The sequence below is a fragment of the Fragaria vesca genome, linkage group LG7 (assembly GCF_000184155.1).
Source record: "Fragaria vesca subsp. vesca linkage group LG7, FraVesHawaii_1.0, whole genome shotgun sequence".
Taxonomy (NCBI): domain Eukaryota; kingdom Viridiplantae; phylum Streptophyta; class Magnoliopsida; order Rosales; family Rosaceae; genus Fragaria; species Fragaria vesca.
In genome coordinates, this window is record NC_020497.1 from 22,986,525 (window position 1) to 23,000,942 (window position 14,418).

At 35.3% G+C, this 14,418-nt stretch overlaps 3 protein-coding genes across 3 annotated transcripts in view; 1 reads left to right on the forward strand and 2 right to left on the reverse strand.

Annotated features, from left to right (window-relative positions):
* Positions 1-2,407: 2,407 nt before the first annotated feature.
* Positions 2,408-6,500, reverse strand: LOC101302220 (MADS-box transcription factor 6-like). Its single transcript, XM_004309193.1, has 7 exons — positions 6,316-6,500; positions 4,844-4,919; positions 4,254-4,315; positions 4,038-4,137; positions 3,595-3,636; positions 2,687-2,728; positions 2,408-2,584 (listed from the first exon to the last, which is right to left on the reverse strand). The coding sequence occupies exons 1-7, from the start codon at positions 6,498-6,500 to the stop codon at positions 2,408-2,410; spliced, it is 684 nt and encodes a 227-aa protein (XP_004309241.1).
* A 1,238-nt stretch (positions 6,501-7,738) lies between these two features.
* Positions 7,739-9,813, forward strand: LOC101302511 (phosphoglucomutase, chloroplastic-like). The gene is made up of 7 exons (XM_004309194.1): positions 7,739-7,821; positions 8,147-8,240; positions 8,383-8,435; positions 8,623-8,674; positions 8,785-8,853; positions 9,493-9,618; positions 9,721-9,813. Exons 1-7 carry the CDS (start codon positions 7,739-7,741, stop codon positions 9,811-9,813), a joined length of 570 nt encoding a protein of 189 aa, XP_004309242.1.
* Positions 9,814-11,003: 1,190 nt separating this feature from the next.
* Positions 11,004-14,418, reverse strand: part of LOC101302799 (MADS-box transcription factor 6-like) — a 4,472-nt gene continuing 1,057 nt past the window's right edge. The window contains exons 2-5 of the mRNA XM_004309195.1: positions 11,995-12,070; positions 11,393-11,454; positions 11,180-11,279; positions 11,004-11,069 (exon numbers count right to left, since the gene is read on the reverse strand). Coding sequence (XP_004309243.1) covers positions 11,004-11,069; positions 11,180-11,279; positions 11,393-11,454; positions 11,995-12,070 — 304 coding nt within the window. The remainder of the gene's footprint in view (positions 11,070-11,179; positions 11,280-11,392; positions 11,455-11,994; positions 12,071-14,418) is intronic.

Below are 14,418 nucleotides of genomic sequence, written 5' to 3' on the forward strand. Positions count from 1 at the left end.
TTTCTCATTTTGTCGATTAAATTTTTTTTGAAAGAGATTCTAAAGTTTGCATTAATTATGTTAAAAATAAGGTTCACACTACTAAGCGCGTTCATATTGTTTAAGATGTCAAACACCTAGCTTGCAACTCGAGTTTGACGAGGGACAAACTTTTTTGTCATACTCAGACGCTATTGCAAGTCTTGGTCATTGAACATCAGACGGCCAAACGCTATTGATGGATATAAGTTATAGAACCAAAGATCTCCTAGCTTTTGTTTTACATACAAGTTTTTCGTAGTACTTTTAATTTCTTTCATTATCAAAAAAAACTAAGTAATGAAATTGTCTCAAGCAATTAAGCACAACCTTTAACTATATCATACAAAGAAACAACCTATAACAAAATACAAAGACGAGTTTTTCAATTGGAACAAGATGCATGCCTGCCTGCATGCTTGTCTATTTTAATCAAGGTAAATAGGAATAAGTTATTTATACCTGGTTATTTTACATTGTTTGTTTTTTAAGCTTTATTTATTTGTTTAGCTGGTTTAAGAAAACTCAAAAAGTGAATATATATATATATATATTTTTAATAAGGAAGTGAAAATATTTTATTTTATTTGTGTATAAATTTGTCCCACTCTTGTCTTGGTTCTTGAAGGGACCGAGTGGAGGAAGAGGGAGCTGCTCTTCCTAGAAAGACTTTGAAGCTTTTGTATCTAACACTTTCGGACGACTACCGTAGGCATGCGGTCTGTTGTCTCTATACATGAAATTAATCAATCATTTTTGCCTATAAAACAAGTTATATTGACTCATTTTGAGAAGAAGAAAAAAAAAAAAAAACTACAACCACGTGTGGATTTTTGTCCTCCACCTCGTATAAGAATTCAAAATGATTTTTTCTTGTAATTTTGTGATTAGGGTAGTTGATTTTGTAAGTTTATGAAGCCACGAAAATTCATCATAAGATGATTTTACTATGGTGAAATTCATGTCACATCGATATCTTACTCGGTAGCATTAGCTACTGTTAAACTAATTATAGTTTGAACAAATCCCATGAACAATTCACCTGAATCTAATGTCACATAAGTTACATCACATATGATCTGACTAGACAAGGGATTTGAAACCATATATATTACACGCTTGATTAATAACATGCAAAAATTAGCGGAGATATATGATTGCATACATTCTAAATCGAATCAGTGGTAGTGCTTCATTTTTTGCCACAAACGCAACCGCATTATCCTTTTTCAAATTCGTTGAAAACGATTGATCATTATTCAATTGATGTCTTTGCATCTAAAGGCTTGGATTTTCTTATAATTGTCTGGATTTAAAAGCAAGCTTAGAAAATTACATAATAGGTTAGAGCCGAGATGAAAATTCTGGTGTCACACAAACCCTCGATCATAAGTTCTTAACTATATATGTAATAGGTGGCCTTATACTTTGAGACGAAGATCATATTTTAACGTCAAAATAGAACATTCAAGACCATATTCCTCACTAATATTGCCATGAGACCATGAGTGATCAATGTGCTAAAGCAAGGTGTGTGTTGCAGTCCGAATCCTGCATACTCCAAAACAAGGTTGATGCAGCCTTGTAACTGCTCGTATCAAATTTCTGAAAGAAGCAGTAAAACTTTTTTTTTCTATCAAAATGGAAAGAGAAGAGGAACCTACTACTAATCAAATTCTGAATGGAATTTAGATAGGTAGGAATTATATTCGTTCGTTGATGCACAATCTTCGTGGCACCATTTGCGTACCTTTGGGTTCGAATGAGATGGGTTTTTTATATATATACGGAACTTTGAAACCAAAGTGGGAACAATTTTTAGGAAGAGGTATCTTATAACTCTATCACAATCATTCGAATAAAATGTAGGCATTGATAAACTGCAGTCTGAATCATTTTGTAGAACATCCTCACGTTTTGGCTTTCCACTATAACAAAGTTCTAGGCCAGCTACAATGCTATAAATTTAGACAAACTCGATCGAATGAACCAAATCACCTAGCTAATAATCTAGCAAGGTCATGACGGCCATATGACGAATTCCAATAACATATCGTTTCTAGTTTACAAATCAATAAGTGTCTTGACTCAACTCTAAAAGGCCAGGAAGCCCCGGCCTTATTGATAACATTACACTATATACCTACATGCATTGCTCGAGGAGATAATACATGAATAATTTCAGGGATGGCTCGAGGATATAATACAAGAATAATTTCAGGGATGCCAATATTGCCACAGCCCTAATTGGTGTTGCAGCTGCAGAATCACACCCGAACTGTTCATGTTTCAAAATGGAATAAATATTTAGGGTTAGGGTTTCTACATTAGGTGTTAATTAAGGTGAGAAGTTCCAAATTAATAAACAGGATATCGATCTTTACCAGATTCATAAGCATAAGGTAGGCTCTTGATTAGCATTTGCAGAGGGCGTTTTAGTAGAAATGTTCTCATGAGAAGCTCCAGCAGCTACAGTTGGCTGTCCTCCCGGACGACCTAGAATTAGTGCTTCATCTTCTTCATCATCCTCATCAGTATTGTCATCATGTTTTTCACTTTCTTCAAGCTGAAAATTATCACAAACATCCAAAAATTTCATATATCAGAAGCTATTATCACACATGCTCAATGACGCGCGCACACACACACTGAAGTACGAGCACAGTACCTCAGATTCGAGCTGCTTTTTTATCTCTTCAAGATCACTCTTCTGCCATTTTTAAAAACTAATATTATTAAATGTGGTCGAATTCGAAAATGAAGGATCTATATGTATAATTCCATTTCTAATTAGCCCCTTGTTTCAGGCCGGTGTAGTGGAACACACTGGAACTCTTCACCAGCTCTGCACTTACCAAAAAACATGAATATACTAAAAATAAAAATCAAATATGGAGATAAACTATTTTCCTGTTTTCAAACCTCTGATGTAAAATGTCTTATTGCACTTAGAGCATGAGCACTAGTCTCTAGAAGAAGAAAGAATAGGATATGTGATATGTGATATGGAAACTAGCATAGTGTTTTTGTATGGACTAAGTTGTCAATGGTGTAGCTACACACAGGCTCCGTTGGGCTACAGGCTTACATGTCATCTTAAATTTTGAAAAAAAATTATAACTAAATTTTAGTTCAAAAAGCTAAAAATAAAATCTAGCCCACCCCAAATTTCTAAATTTAGCTCGTATGTTATTAAATTTAGTCTGTTTCTAACATAAATTAGTATGCGTCTATTGAAGGAAAAATTTCTAGCCCATCAAATTATAAAATCCTGGCTCCGCCATTGTAAGCTGCTAGCTGGAGAATCAATATTTGATCGCATTCTCAAGTCTGTTTAGAAAGTTGCTGATGACCGGCCGATTTGTTTTTCTTATTAGAACTAATTGCTATAGGTGATTTTTTACGTATAAAGCTCAATCATATCTATATGGACATTATAGATGGAATGTCTCATGCATACCAATACATACATATAGAAGTATAACTGTATAACAAGTCTAATCGAGCAAGACATGCCCTGTTGATGAAATTTATTGATAATTTGGTAATGATATTAACATGCATTTACGTGCGTACTTTTCTGCGTAGTGCTTCTAATTGATCTAACATCATCTGCATCTGCATATATAAACCAGAAAAGGACCGCTGATCATATATCTTCTGTAAACTTTTAACTCTACACGACCTTAGTAAAAGAAGGGAATTGAAAAGTAGAATTCCAAATTGCCCAAGTTTCTTCCAACTCCCCTGTACTAAACTAGGTCTTGATCCATTCAAGATATATACTGATCACAGGTAGTACTAATAACCCTTCGCTCCATTATAGCTGACCAAACAAGACTCTGACCAATTATATAATATAAATTTGCAAGACAGTTCTAGCAAACATAACATGGCAGACGACCTAATAATATTAAGCATCACTTTACACACACATACTGACATACATAAAGAACACATACAAATACATGCTATAACATTTTTTTTGAAAAGAAATACATGCTATATTATTGTTATACCTTTCTTTCTCTAGCTTGTGAAAGAGTTCTGTCAAGCTGTTTCTCTAGATGTTCCAGTTCTTTCAGACGAAGTTTGTCAAGATCTTCTCCAAGAAAATGTCTACACACGCACAACTAAATTAAGAATCATCTAGTATGCTAAAGAGCTATATAACTCTGCATGATGAATTAATTGCCAAGTCGAAACATAGATGTATGCATGGTTTTCATACACACCTTTGCCAACTCTGAAGAGATTCATATCTGACTTTCAATCTTGAGACCTCTTGATATAAGTTCTGCAATAGAACAATGAAATGTCTAATAACAACATACTGGACTACAAATGAATTAAAGCTTAGCAAAATTTGCAGCTATATCAAGTGGTTAGCAATCTTTGCTCAACTGATTATGAACGATGTATTAGTTATTAGGGATTAAAGCCATTCAATTGGATCATTTTCAGCATACTCAATAACCTGCTCCGTAATCATTTCTTTCATGATTATCATCGATAATATATATTATCATGATTTTTGCTGCATCGTCTGCTCCATCTTCATTCCTTTCATGATTCAGCTGTGACAGATGCACTGGCCAGTATATATACCTCCTCTCTAAACCTCACTCAATAATGGAAAACTAAATATCAATATGAAGGGTCCAAGTCACCATACATACTATACAAATGAATTTGAATATAGCCTAGATGAAATAATTAGATGTAACTACGAAAACTCAGAAAATAGACGTATGTATATAGGTACACTCCTATATTAACAAGTTTCCACAATTGCATATTGGATTTGAGAGAGATATTCAACAACCTGTTTTTCACTCTCAGCAACATTGTCTTGTGAGGAATAGCAACATTGGTGGTAGCGGTTGAGGATTTCGTTTACACTAGCAAAAGGATGACAGCCAGTCAATCTTAATTTGTGTTGTTGACACTTAATAGTTGATAAATAGAGAGACTAGAGTGAGAGAAGAGAAAGGGAACTAGAGGATTGCATAACACAGTGATGAACACACACACAAAAGATGCATTCCATGCCTAATATATATCTTGAGTATGTCATATCATCTAATCGTGGGAGTCGCACTGTTTGTGTATTTATAGTACATATAACTCCTTTGATCTACATTTAACTCCTTTGATTTACTTTAAAATCACTCCTTGATGACCTTAATTAAGCACTCGTCGGTTTGGGAAGCAAATCTGCTGTGTCTAAAAACCCAGTGCCAAACTTGTGCCATGCACCTACCACATTTGGACACATGTTCCCTACTTAAACAGACTTAAATTCTGTTAACTATATCATTATCTTCTAATAAAAATAACAAAATTTTAATTAAGGTTTAAGACAAACCCAAGTTTGACTCTATCTTCTAATAAAAAATAACAAAATTCAAACTCCTTTGATCTACTTTAAAATCACTCCTTGATGACCTTAATTAAGCACTCGTGCGAGAAACTGGGTTTTGTGGGAGAGAGATGCAGAGAAAGAAGAAAGAGAATAAACAGGGAAGAGGTAGAGTCAAACTTGGGTTTGTCTTAATCCTTAATTAAAATTTTGTTATTTTTTATTAGAAGATAATGATATAGTTAATAGAGTTTAAGTCTGTTTAAGTGGGGACATGTGTCTAAATGTGGCAGGTGACACAGGTTTGGCACTGAGTTTTTGGGCATAACAGATTTGCTTTCGTCGATTTGATTGTTCTTATTTATAGTAATAAAGGAAATCTATAATGACATATTTATATAGATTTATATACAACACTGCTAGTGATTTAACTCAGATCTAATAAAGGAAATATGTATACATAAACAGAAAAGTGGGCAAGAGCTTATGATTCAATTTTCCCTTGATTAAATCTTTTCGTGTATGTAGTTTTCTGACTTTCTCTTATTAAAAGCCGGATCTGAAAGGTTCTTAATCTAATAAGAATTAACAGAAAAAGATGCATGCTGAGTTGAGTTGAACGATAAAAGCTAATTGGGAGAGCTGTACTTTTCTGACCATAAAATGATAGGGAGAGTTCACAAACCCATAAGTAATGCAAACCAAAGCTACAGATGGGTACCAAAGAGAAACAGAAACATACCCTAGCTAATTCTAGACAACATAAAATTAAGCTAATAAATATATGAGACCCCAAAATTAATATAAAAAACCCTAGAAAGCTACGTACGGATGACCCTTCAGTCGTACGCACCAATATGCAGCACCAAAGGAAGAAGAAGAACCCAGAAAATCTATTAACGTTTAACAAAAAGAAGACGAAGAATTATATATACTCGTTGGTGCTGGCAAAGTCGAAGAGCTTGCCGCAGCTGCAGAAGACGATAAGGGCAACTTGGGCATCACAGAGCACAGAGAGCTCCTGAGCTTTCTTGAACAGACCCAGCCGTCGTTTCGAAAACGTAACTTGCCGGTTTGCCTTGTTCTCGATTCTCTTCATTACCACTTTCCCCCTCCCCATCTTTCTTACACTGTTTACGTCTCTCTTTCTCAGTCTCTTTGAGCTCTCACTTCTCACACAATCAACTTGGATTCACTGTAGAAGTCTATGGTGGTTGCCCTGTGTTGCACTGTTGCTGGCCTTATAATTTATGTGGTGAGGGGCACATGTCGGCTGGAGTGCAACGGGCATGTCCACTCTCCAATCCTTTAGCTTGAACAGCGACGAGAGTGGGGTTGTTTTGATGAAGGAAACTGAAGCGAGTAGGGTCTCGGCACGTACCCGGGCTCCAAGGTGATTGACTGCACTGGATTGCTTTGTGTTTCGTTTCTTTTCCCAAGAACCAAGAGGCATCTTTTAGGCATGCTAAAATGTAGTCGTACGGAAAGGCAAGTCAGAATACACGTCAGAACAATTGCACCGGCGGGCCAATTGGCTGACCAAATTAAAAACCCCAGATTGGTGGATGCATCGGTCTAAAATCAGTCGATCAATTAGAGGGACCAATTTTTGGCAATATAATAGGTCGGGCAATTGTTGGGGCCACAGACAAAGAGGTGGGTCTAACTGTATATGAAGAGAGAAATGTAGAGTTTAGTTTGAAAAATTGTTACCGGGAGGAGAGTCCAATCCTGTACCCCCTCAACTAAATGATGGTTATTTTGATATTCCACTGAAGCAAGTACTCGAACTGGTATAAATATAATTTTTAAAAGATAACAATAAATGTCATTGAGTTTTTTTTTCTTGCTAAACTATCATTAATTATTCTGTTAAACGTTATTATTACTCTGTCATTATTATCATTTTAAAATAACTAATGAATCAGCTTAATTTTGTTCATAAATAATTAAATAAATTATTTAATATTAAATTGGCAAGCCAATTGCCCTTTATTGGTGCATGGTAGAAGTGGAGGCAATTGTCAATCTTTGATGAATAGTGAGTTAGCAGTACCAATTTTGTTAACAAATTAGCAATTGCCCTTGGTTCGCTCTTATAGTGTCCATATTATGGGGAAATAGTTTCACTGCATTTAGACAATTTCAATCACTTATTTGAGCCTATAAACTCCCGACTTGTTTCAAACACATAGAAAAGTATATAGATAGGCTCCCCAATGCACTCAATTTTGGTGTTCTAGAACTATGATCATCAAAGTGCTAAATAATTTTAAAGATCGTATGACATGTACATGTGTTTAGATTTCTAATAGACGCTCAAAACTCACACCACTTTTGTATGAAACATCGACATCAATGCCTAGAGATGACACTCAAAACTTGTTCCAACCAAACAAATTGAAGGCCAGAAGACAGGAACCAACGGTCTCCGATAGAAGGTATGTTTCTGTCTTTCATTGTTTTTGCTGTGCCATTTTTGTTGAAATGAAGAAAATTGTGATGCTTGAATTGTGTGTTTTGTTGTTTGAAGAAAGACTTATCATTGATCACTTTTGTTTGTGCATTGTACGGAGATTGAATGAGGGGCCTTGATTCATTTTCCCCAAAATGTTTGCTTTGTAGGTGAAAGTTTTCCAGCAAGAGAATTACCTTGCCAATTGGATCCAGGTATGAATGCTTGCACTTATTTGCGGTGTGGATTTTGTATTTTTGTTTAGCGCATTGTGGTATTCGGAGTGATTCTTTGCATTTTCTGTCTCGTAGGCGTTATTTGATTCATTGCCTCCGGAGGATTACAAGGATTGGTTTACTGGTGTTGGGAGGTGATGGTCGTTACTTTAATCGTGAAGCTGCACAGGTTCTCTTATAAAAGCTTCATCCTTTAGCTTGCACTCAATGCTGCATTAGTTTGTTGTTTTTCTGTTTTTCATGTGATCTCCATTCATATCAGAAATCCTACTTTCTGTGTTGATGATCAATTTTTTGGATCTGTATTGCAGGTTATCATCAAAATCGCCGCAGGGAATGGTGTTGGGAAAATTTTGGTTGGCAAGTAAGTGCCTGGATTGGTTGATATCTCAAGTGCTATTAGTGTCTTTACATAATTGCTTCAATTTTGTGTAAAGGCTGATGTCGAACTTTTCGGTTCTCATGTATCCAGTGCCATGTGTTGATCCTTTTTAGGTTCTCATTTAAGCTTTAGCAATACGAGTTAATGATAGAATTACTATAACTTGCAGGGAAGGAATTTTATCAACACCTGCTGTTTCTGCTGTAATCCGCAAGAGGAAGGCAAGCTAGTGCTGCTTGATTCTTCTTTATTTCATCATGATGATCATTTAACAGTGTAATTATTCGATTTTTATCTTTCTTTTTTTCTAATGTTTCAAAATATTTTATAGGCCAATGGTGGTTTTATAACGAGTGCAAGCCATAATCCTGGTGGACCTGATTATGATTGGGGTATTAAGGCGAGTTTCTCATGCAGACATAATATGGAAAATGCATAGTGCAATGTATAGTGTGACAGGATCATAGTCCTTGCACTTGTCATGTCTCAACTTAAGATACACAGTAAGATCTGTTTGATTCAAAATCAACTTTACTCTCCACTTTTCCCCCTAGCAGTCTCTGTGGGAGAAGTCTTGACGTTATATTTCGTGAATTTCAATAGTTAAAGTTTTGTACAATTTTCATGTGCTCTTCACCTATACCATTTGTTGAGATATATATCCCACATCGGAAAAAATAGGACTTTGTCTGTGGTTTATAACGGTTTGGGCCACTTCATCCATTGCCAATTGGTTTTGGATGTGAACCCCAGACTACTTTATCATGGTATCAGAGCGGGTTACCCACGTCCACGTGTGAAGCTCAAAGGCCACACGAACTTCACATCACCCTAAATATTGTCCACGTGTTAGGCTTGAAGATTCACCACACGTGCGGGGACGTGTTGGGATATATATCCCACATCGGGAAAAATGGGACATTACATGTGGTTTATAAGAGTTTGGGCCACTTCATCCATTGTCAATTGATTTTGGACGTGAACTTCAAACTACTTTATCACTATTTATGTGTGATTAAGTTTGAATCCTGCCATGCAGATCTCACAGATAAAGGTAGCAGATATTGCTGATGTTGACCTATCTTCTGTTGGAGTTATAAACTATGGCATCTTATTCACTGTTGAAGTTATTGATCTGGTTACTGACTATTTGAAACTAATGGAGGTGCAGACAAAAATCATGCTCTATAAAGACTTTTTCTTATGACAAATAATCTAGTTGGAACACCACTAATTGTATGATATTTCCCATGTATTTGATTTCCAGCTAATCAAAACTCTTCTGAAGTTAGACTTTAGGTATACTTATCTGCCCTCCATCAAGAAGGATCTTACCATGTGCTTTGGTTGTATATCTTAATTGTTAACGAATCATGAATTGCTTTATATTCAGTTCATACCATGTTAGCACTCAATATGGTATATTAGATAGATTTCCTTGATTCTAGACTATTCTAGATTAGCTAAGATGGTTAAAGTGCATACAGTGATAAGAAAGTATGGTCCAAATAGCAGCTAAGATGCTTACTTCGTAGTCGTATCGAGAAAAGAAATTTCTTCCGTAGGTTGCCCAGTGTTCTTACACTCAAACATGTTATGGAATTCATCATATGGCCGCCGTCATGACCTCGCTAGATTAGCTAAGATGGAGATAAACTATTTTCCTGTTTCAAACCTCTGATGCAAAATGTCTTATTGCACTTAGAGCATGAGCACTAGTCTCTAGAAGAAGAAAGAATAGGATATGTGATATGGAAACTAGCATAGTGTTTTTGTATGTACTAAGCTGTCAATGCTACACACAGCCTCCGGTGGGCTACAAGCCTACAGCCCATCTTAAATTTGAAAAAACATTCATTTTTAACTAAATTTTAATTTAAAAAGCTAAAAAATAAGATCTAGCCCACCCTAAATTTCTAAATTTAGCTCGTATATTATTAAACTTATTTTGTTTCTAACATAAATTAGTACGCGTCTATTGAAGGAAAAATTTATAGCCCATCCCATTATAAAATCCTGACTCGACCATTGTAAGCTGCTAGCTGGAGAATCAATATTTGATCACATTCTCAAGTCTGTTGAGAAAGCTGCTGATGACCGGCCGGTTTGTTTTTCTTATTAGAACTAATTGATGCTATAGGTGATTTTTTACGTATAAAGCTCAATCATATCTATATGGAAATTATAGATGGAATGTCTCGTACCAATACATACATATAGAAGTATGACAAGTCTAATCGAGCAAGACATGCCCCGTTGATTAAATTTATTGATAATTTGGTAATGGTATTAACATGCATTTACGTGTGTACCTTTCTGCGTAGTGCTTCTAATTGATATAACATCATCTGCGCTTGCAGATATAAACCATAAAAGGACCGCTGATCATATATCTTCTGTAAACTTTTAACTCTACACGACCTTAGTATAAAAAGGGAATTGAAAAGCAGAATTCCAAATTGCCCAAGTTTCTTCCAAATCCCCTGTACTAAACTAGGTCTTGATCCATTCAAGATGTACGTACTGATCACAACTAGTACTAATAACTCTTCACTCCATTATAGCTTTCCAAACAAGACTCTGACCTATTATATAATGTAAATTTGCAAGACAGTTCTAGCAAACATAACATTACAGACGACCTAACAATATTAAGCATCACTTTACACACACGTATTGACATACATAAAGAACACATACAAATACATGCTATAGTATTGTTATACCTTTCTTTGTTTAGCTCGTGAAAGAGTTCTGTCAAGCTGTTTCTCTAGATGTTTCAGTTCTTTCAGACGAAATTTATCAAGATCTTCTCCAAGAAAATTCCTAAACACGCACAACTAAAGAATCATCTAGTATGCTAAAAGAGCTATATAACTCTGCATGATGAATTAATTGCCAAGTCGAAATATAGATGTATGCATGGTTTTCATACACACCTTTGCCAACTCTGAAGAGATTCATATCTGACTTTCAATCTTGAGACCTCTTGATATGAGTTCTGCAATAGAACAATGAAATGTCTAATAACAACATACTGGACTACAAATGAATTAAAGCTTAGCAAAATTTGCAGCTATATTTGGGACAAATTTCAAGTGGTTAGCAATCTCTGCTCAACTGATTATCAACGCGCGATGTATTAGTTATTAGGGATTAAAGCCATTCAATTGGATCATTTTCAGCATGCTCAATAACCTGCCTCGTAATCATTTCTTTCATGATTATCATCGATATATAATACATATTATCATGATTTTTGTTGCATCGTCTGCTCCATCATCATTCCTTTCATGATTCAGCTGTGACAGATGCACTGGCATGTATACCTCTCTAAACCTCACTCAATAATGGAAAACTAAATATCAATATGAAGGGTCCAAGTTACTATACATACTATATAAATAAATTTGAATAGCCTAGATGAAACAAGTAGATGTAACTACGAAAACTCATAAAATAGACGTATGTATATAGGTACACACTCCTATATTAACAAGTTTCCACAATTTCATTGGATTTCAGAGAGATATTCAACAACCTGTGTTTCACTCTCAGCAACATTATCTTGTGAGGAATAGCAGCATTGGTGGTAGCGGTTGAGGATTTCATTTACACTAGCAAAAAGATGACAGCCCGTCAATCTTAATTCGTGTTGTTGACTCTTAAAAGTTGATAAATAGAGAGACTAGAGTGAGAGAAGAGAAAGGGAACTAGAGGATTGCATAACACAGTGATGAACACACACATAAAAGATGCATTCCATGCCCAATATATCTCTTGAGTATGTCATCTCTACTACTATAAAGTCAGGCGCTTCATTAAATTGTAAACTTTTAAAATTACCCTTAATGAATCAACTAACACAAATAAAATAAAAACAAATTAAATAAATAATCATAAAAACTACTGATTAGTAAGACGAATAACTGTATGATACGGTAAACTGAATTAACCGTTCACGCTTATATGCACGAGTAAAAGACTAATATCATCTAATTGTGCGAGTCACACTGTTTATGTATTTATAGTACATATAACTCCTTTGATTTACTTTAAAATCACTCCTTGATGGCCTTAATTAAGCACTTGTCCATTTGATTGTTCTTATTTAGAGTAATAAAGGAAATCTATAATGACATATTTATATAGATTTATATACAGCACTGCTCGTGATTTAACTCAGATTTAATATGTATACAAAAACAGAAAACTGGGCAAGAGCTCGTGATTCATTTTTCCCTTGATTAAATCCTTTTGTGTATGTAGTTTTCTGACTTTGGCCCAATTTAGTATTGAGTTTTGATAATTAAAATCACTTATAATCTATGTTGCATGGACACTGCACACCCCTAGAAATGTCCGTGCAAGAGCTCATGATTTAACTCATATTTAATATGTATACAGAAACAGAAAACTGGGCAAGAGCTCGTGATTTGTTGTTCCCTTGATTAAATCCTTTTGGGTATGTAGTTTTCTGGCTTTGGCCTAGTTTGATATTGAGTTTTGAGAATTAAAATCACTTATAATCTATGTTGCATGGACATTCACACCCTTGGAGTGTCGGAGTGTCCAACACGCCTGACACGGGAACACGCCTCCGACACGTGTCTGAAAATTTGTAATTTTCTGACACGTCCCGACACATTGACCGACACGCCACCTCAGCCTCTAACACGCCATGTCATTAATTACTAATATATATATATATATAGAGGATCTAAAGAGGACATTCTTACTTTAAGAATTTGAGGATTTCTATTATTTTACATTAGTAGATGACTTCATTTAACGATCTCAACCTTTGATTCTCTAGATTCATATGCAAGATACATGTCTACAAAATTTCAACTAATTCTATAATCATTTGGTCATTCAAATTTATGTAAACAAATGTAAGCCGTTAGATAAAATTAAAACGAATATTGTGCTAATCAAATGGTTAAACGTTTTTTATTTTGGCTATTTTTTGTAGGATTCATATGTGGGTAAATAACTAGGGAATGAGTGGCTTTGATTGTCAAAATGCATGCTAGAACTAAAAACATCTTCATTTTAAGGAGGTCCTCTCTAAATCCGGACTATATATATATATACACACACGAAAACGATAGAGAGCGCATGTGCGCAGTGCACACGTCCCTCCGTTCGCCATCGTCTGGTGCCGACGATGGCGCGCCTCCACCCTAGAAGACTCCAGCAGCGTTCCTAACCACTTTCCCTCCCCGGGTAGTCCGTTTTTTTTCCAGTTTTCCGGCGAGATCACCTAAAACTTCAAAAAAGTCAATCTTGCCGGAAATTGGAATTCGGAGGACTCGCCGGGGAGGGAAAGTGATCGGGGACGCTGCTGGAGTCCGTCGGAGTGAAGGCGCGCCGTCGTCGGCGTTGGACGGTGGCGAACGGAGGGACGTGCGCATTTTAAACCGGTGAAGTGCGCACGTCCGCTCTACATTCGGTCTGTATATATATATATATAAAGAGGTTTAGATGGATTATGGAATGATTGAAATTTTTTGTCTATTAGGTGTTAGAGGGTTGTTGTGTTACTAAGTTGATGCATAGTTTTTTTTACAATCTATATCTGCCCATTTGATTCTCTTTAATGACTTACATTTGATTATCTTTAATGTTATTTTAATATGTTTATACAATGAATTGAATTTAGACAAAAAAGAAAGAAAAAAATATTGAATTTAGAACATGATTTTGGTAATGTTATGAACTTATTTCATATTTTAGTATATTTTTTATATATGTATTAAAAATATATAAATATATTATTCTATTTGCTGTGTCCAATTCGTGTCGGAAACTCAGTTTTTGAGTTTTACCGTGACGCCGTGTCCATGTTCGTGCAACATAGCTTACAATCACCATTTTGAATAGATTTCTGTTTAGTAAAATTTTAAAACGTGCTTATTTAAAAAAAATTAGTTTAAATAACTACGATTTTAAAAAACAGGTT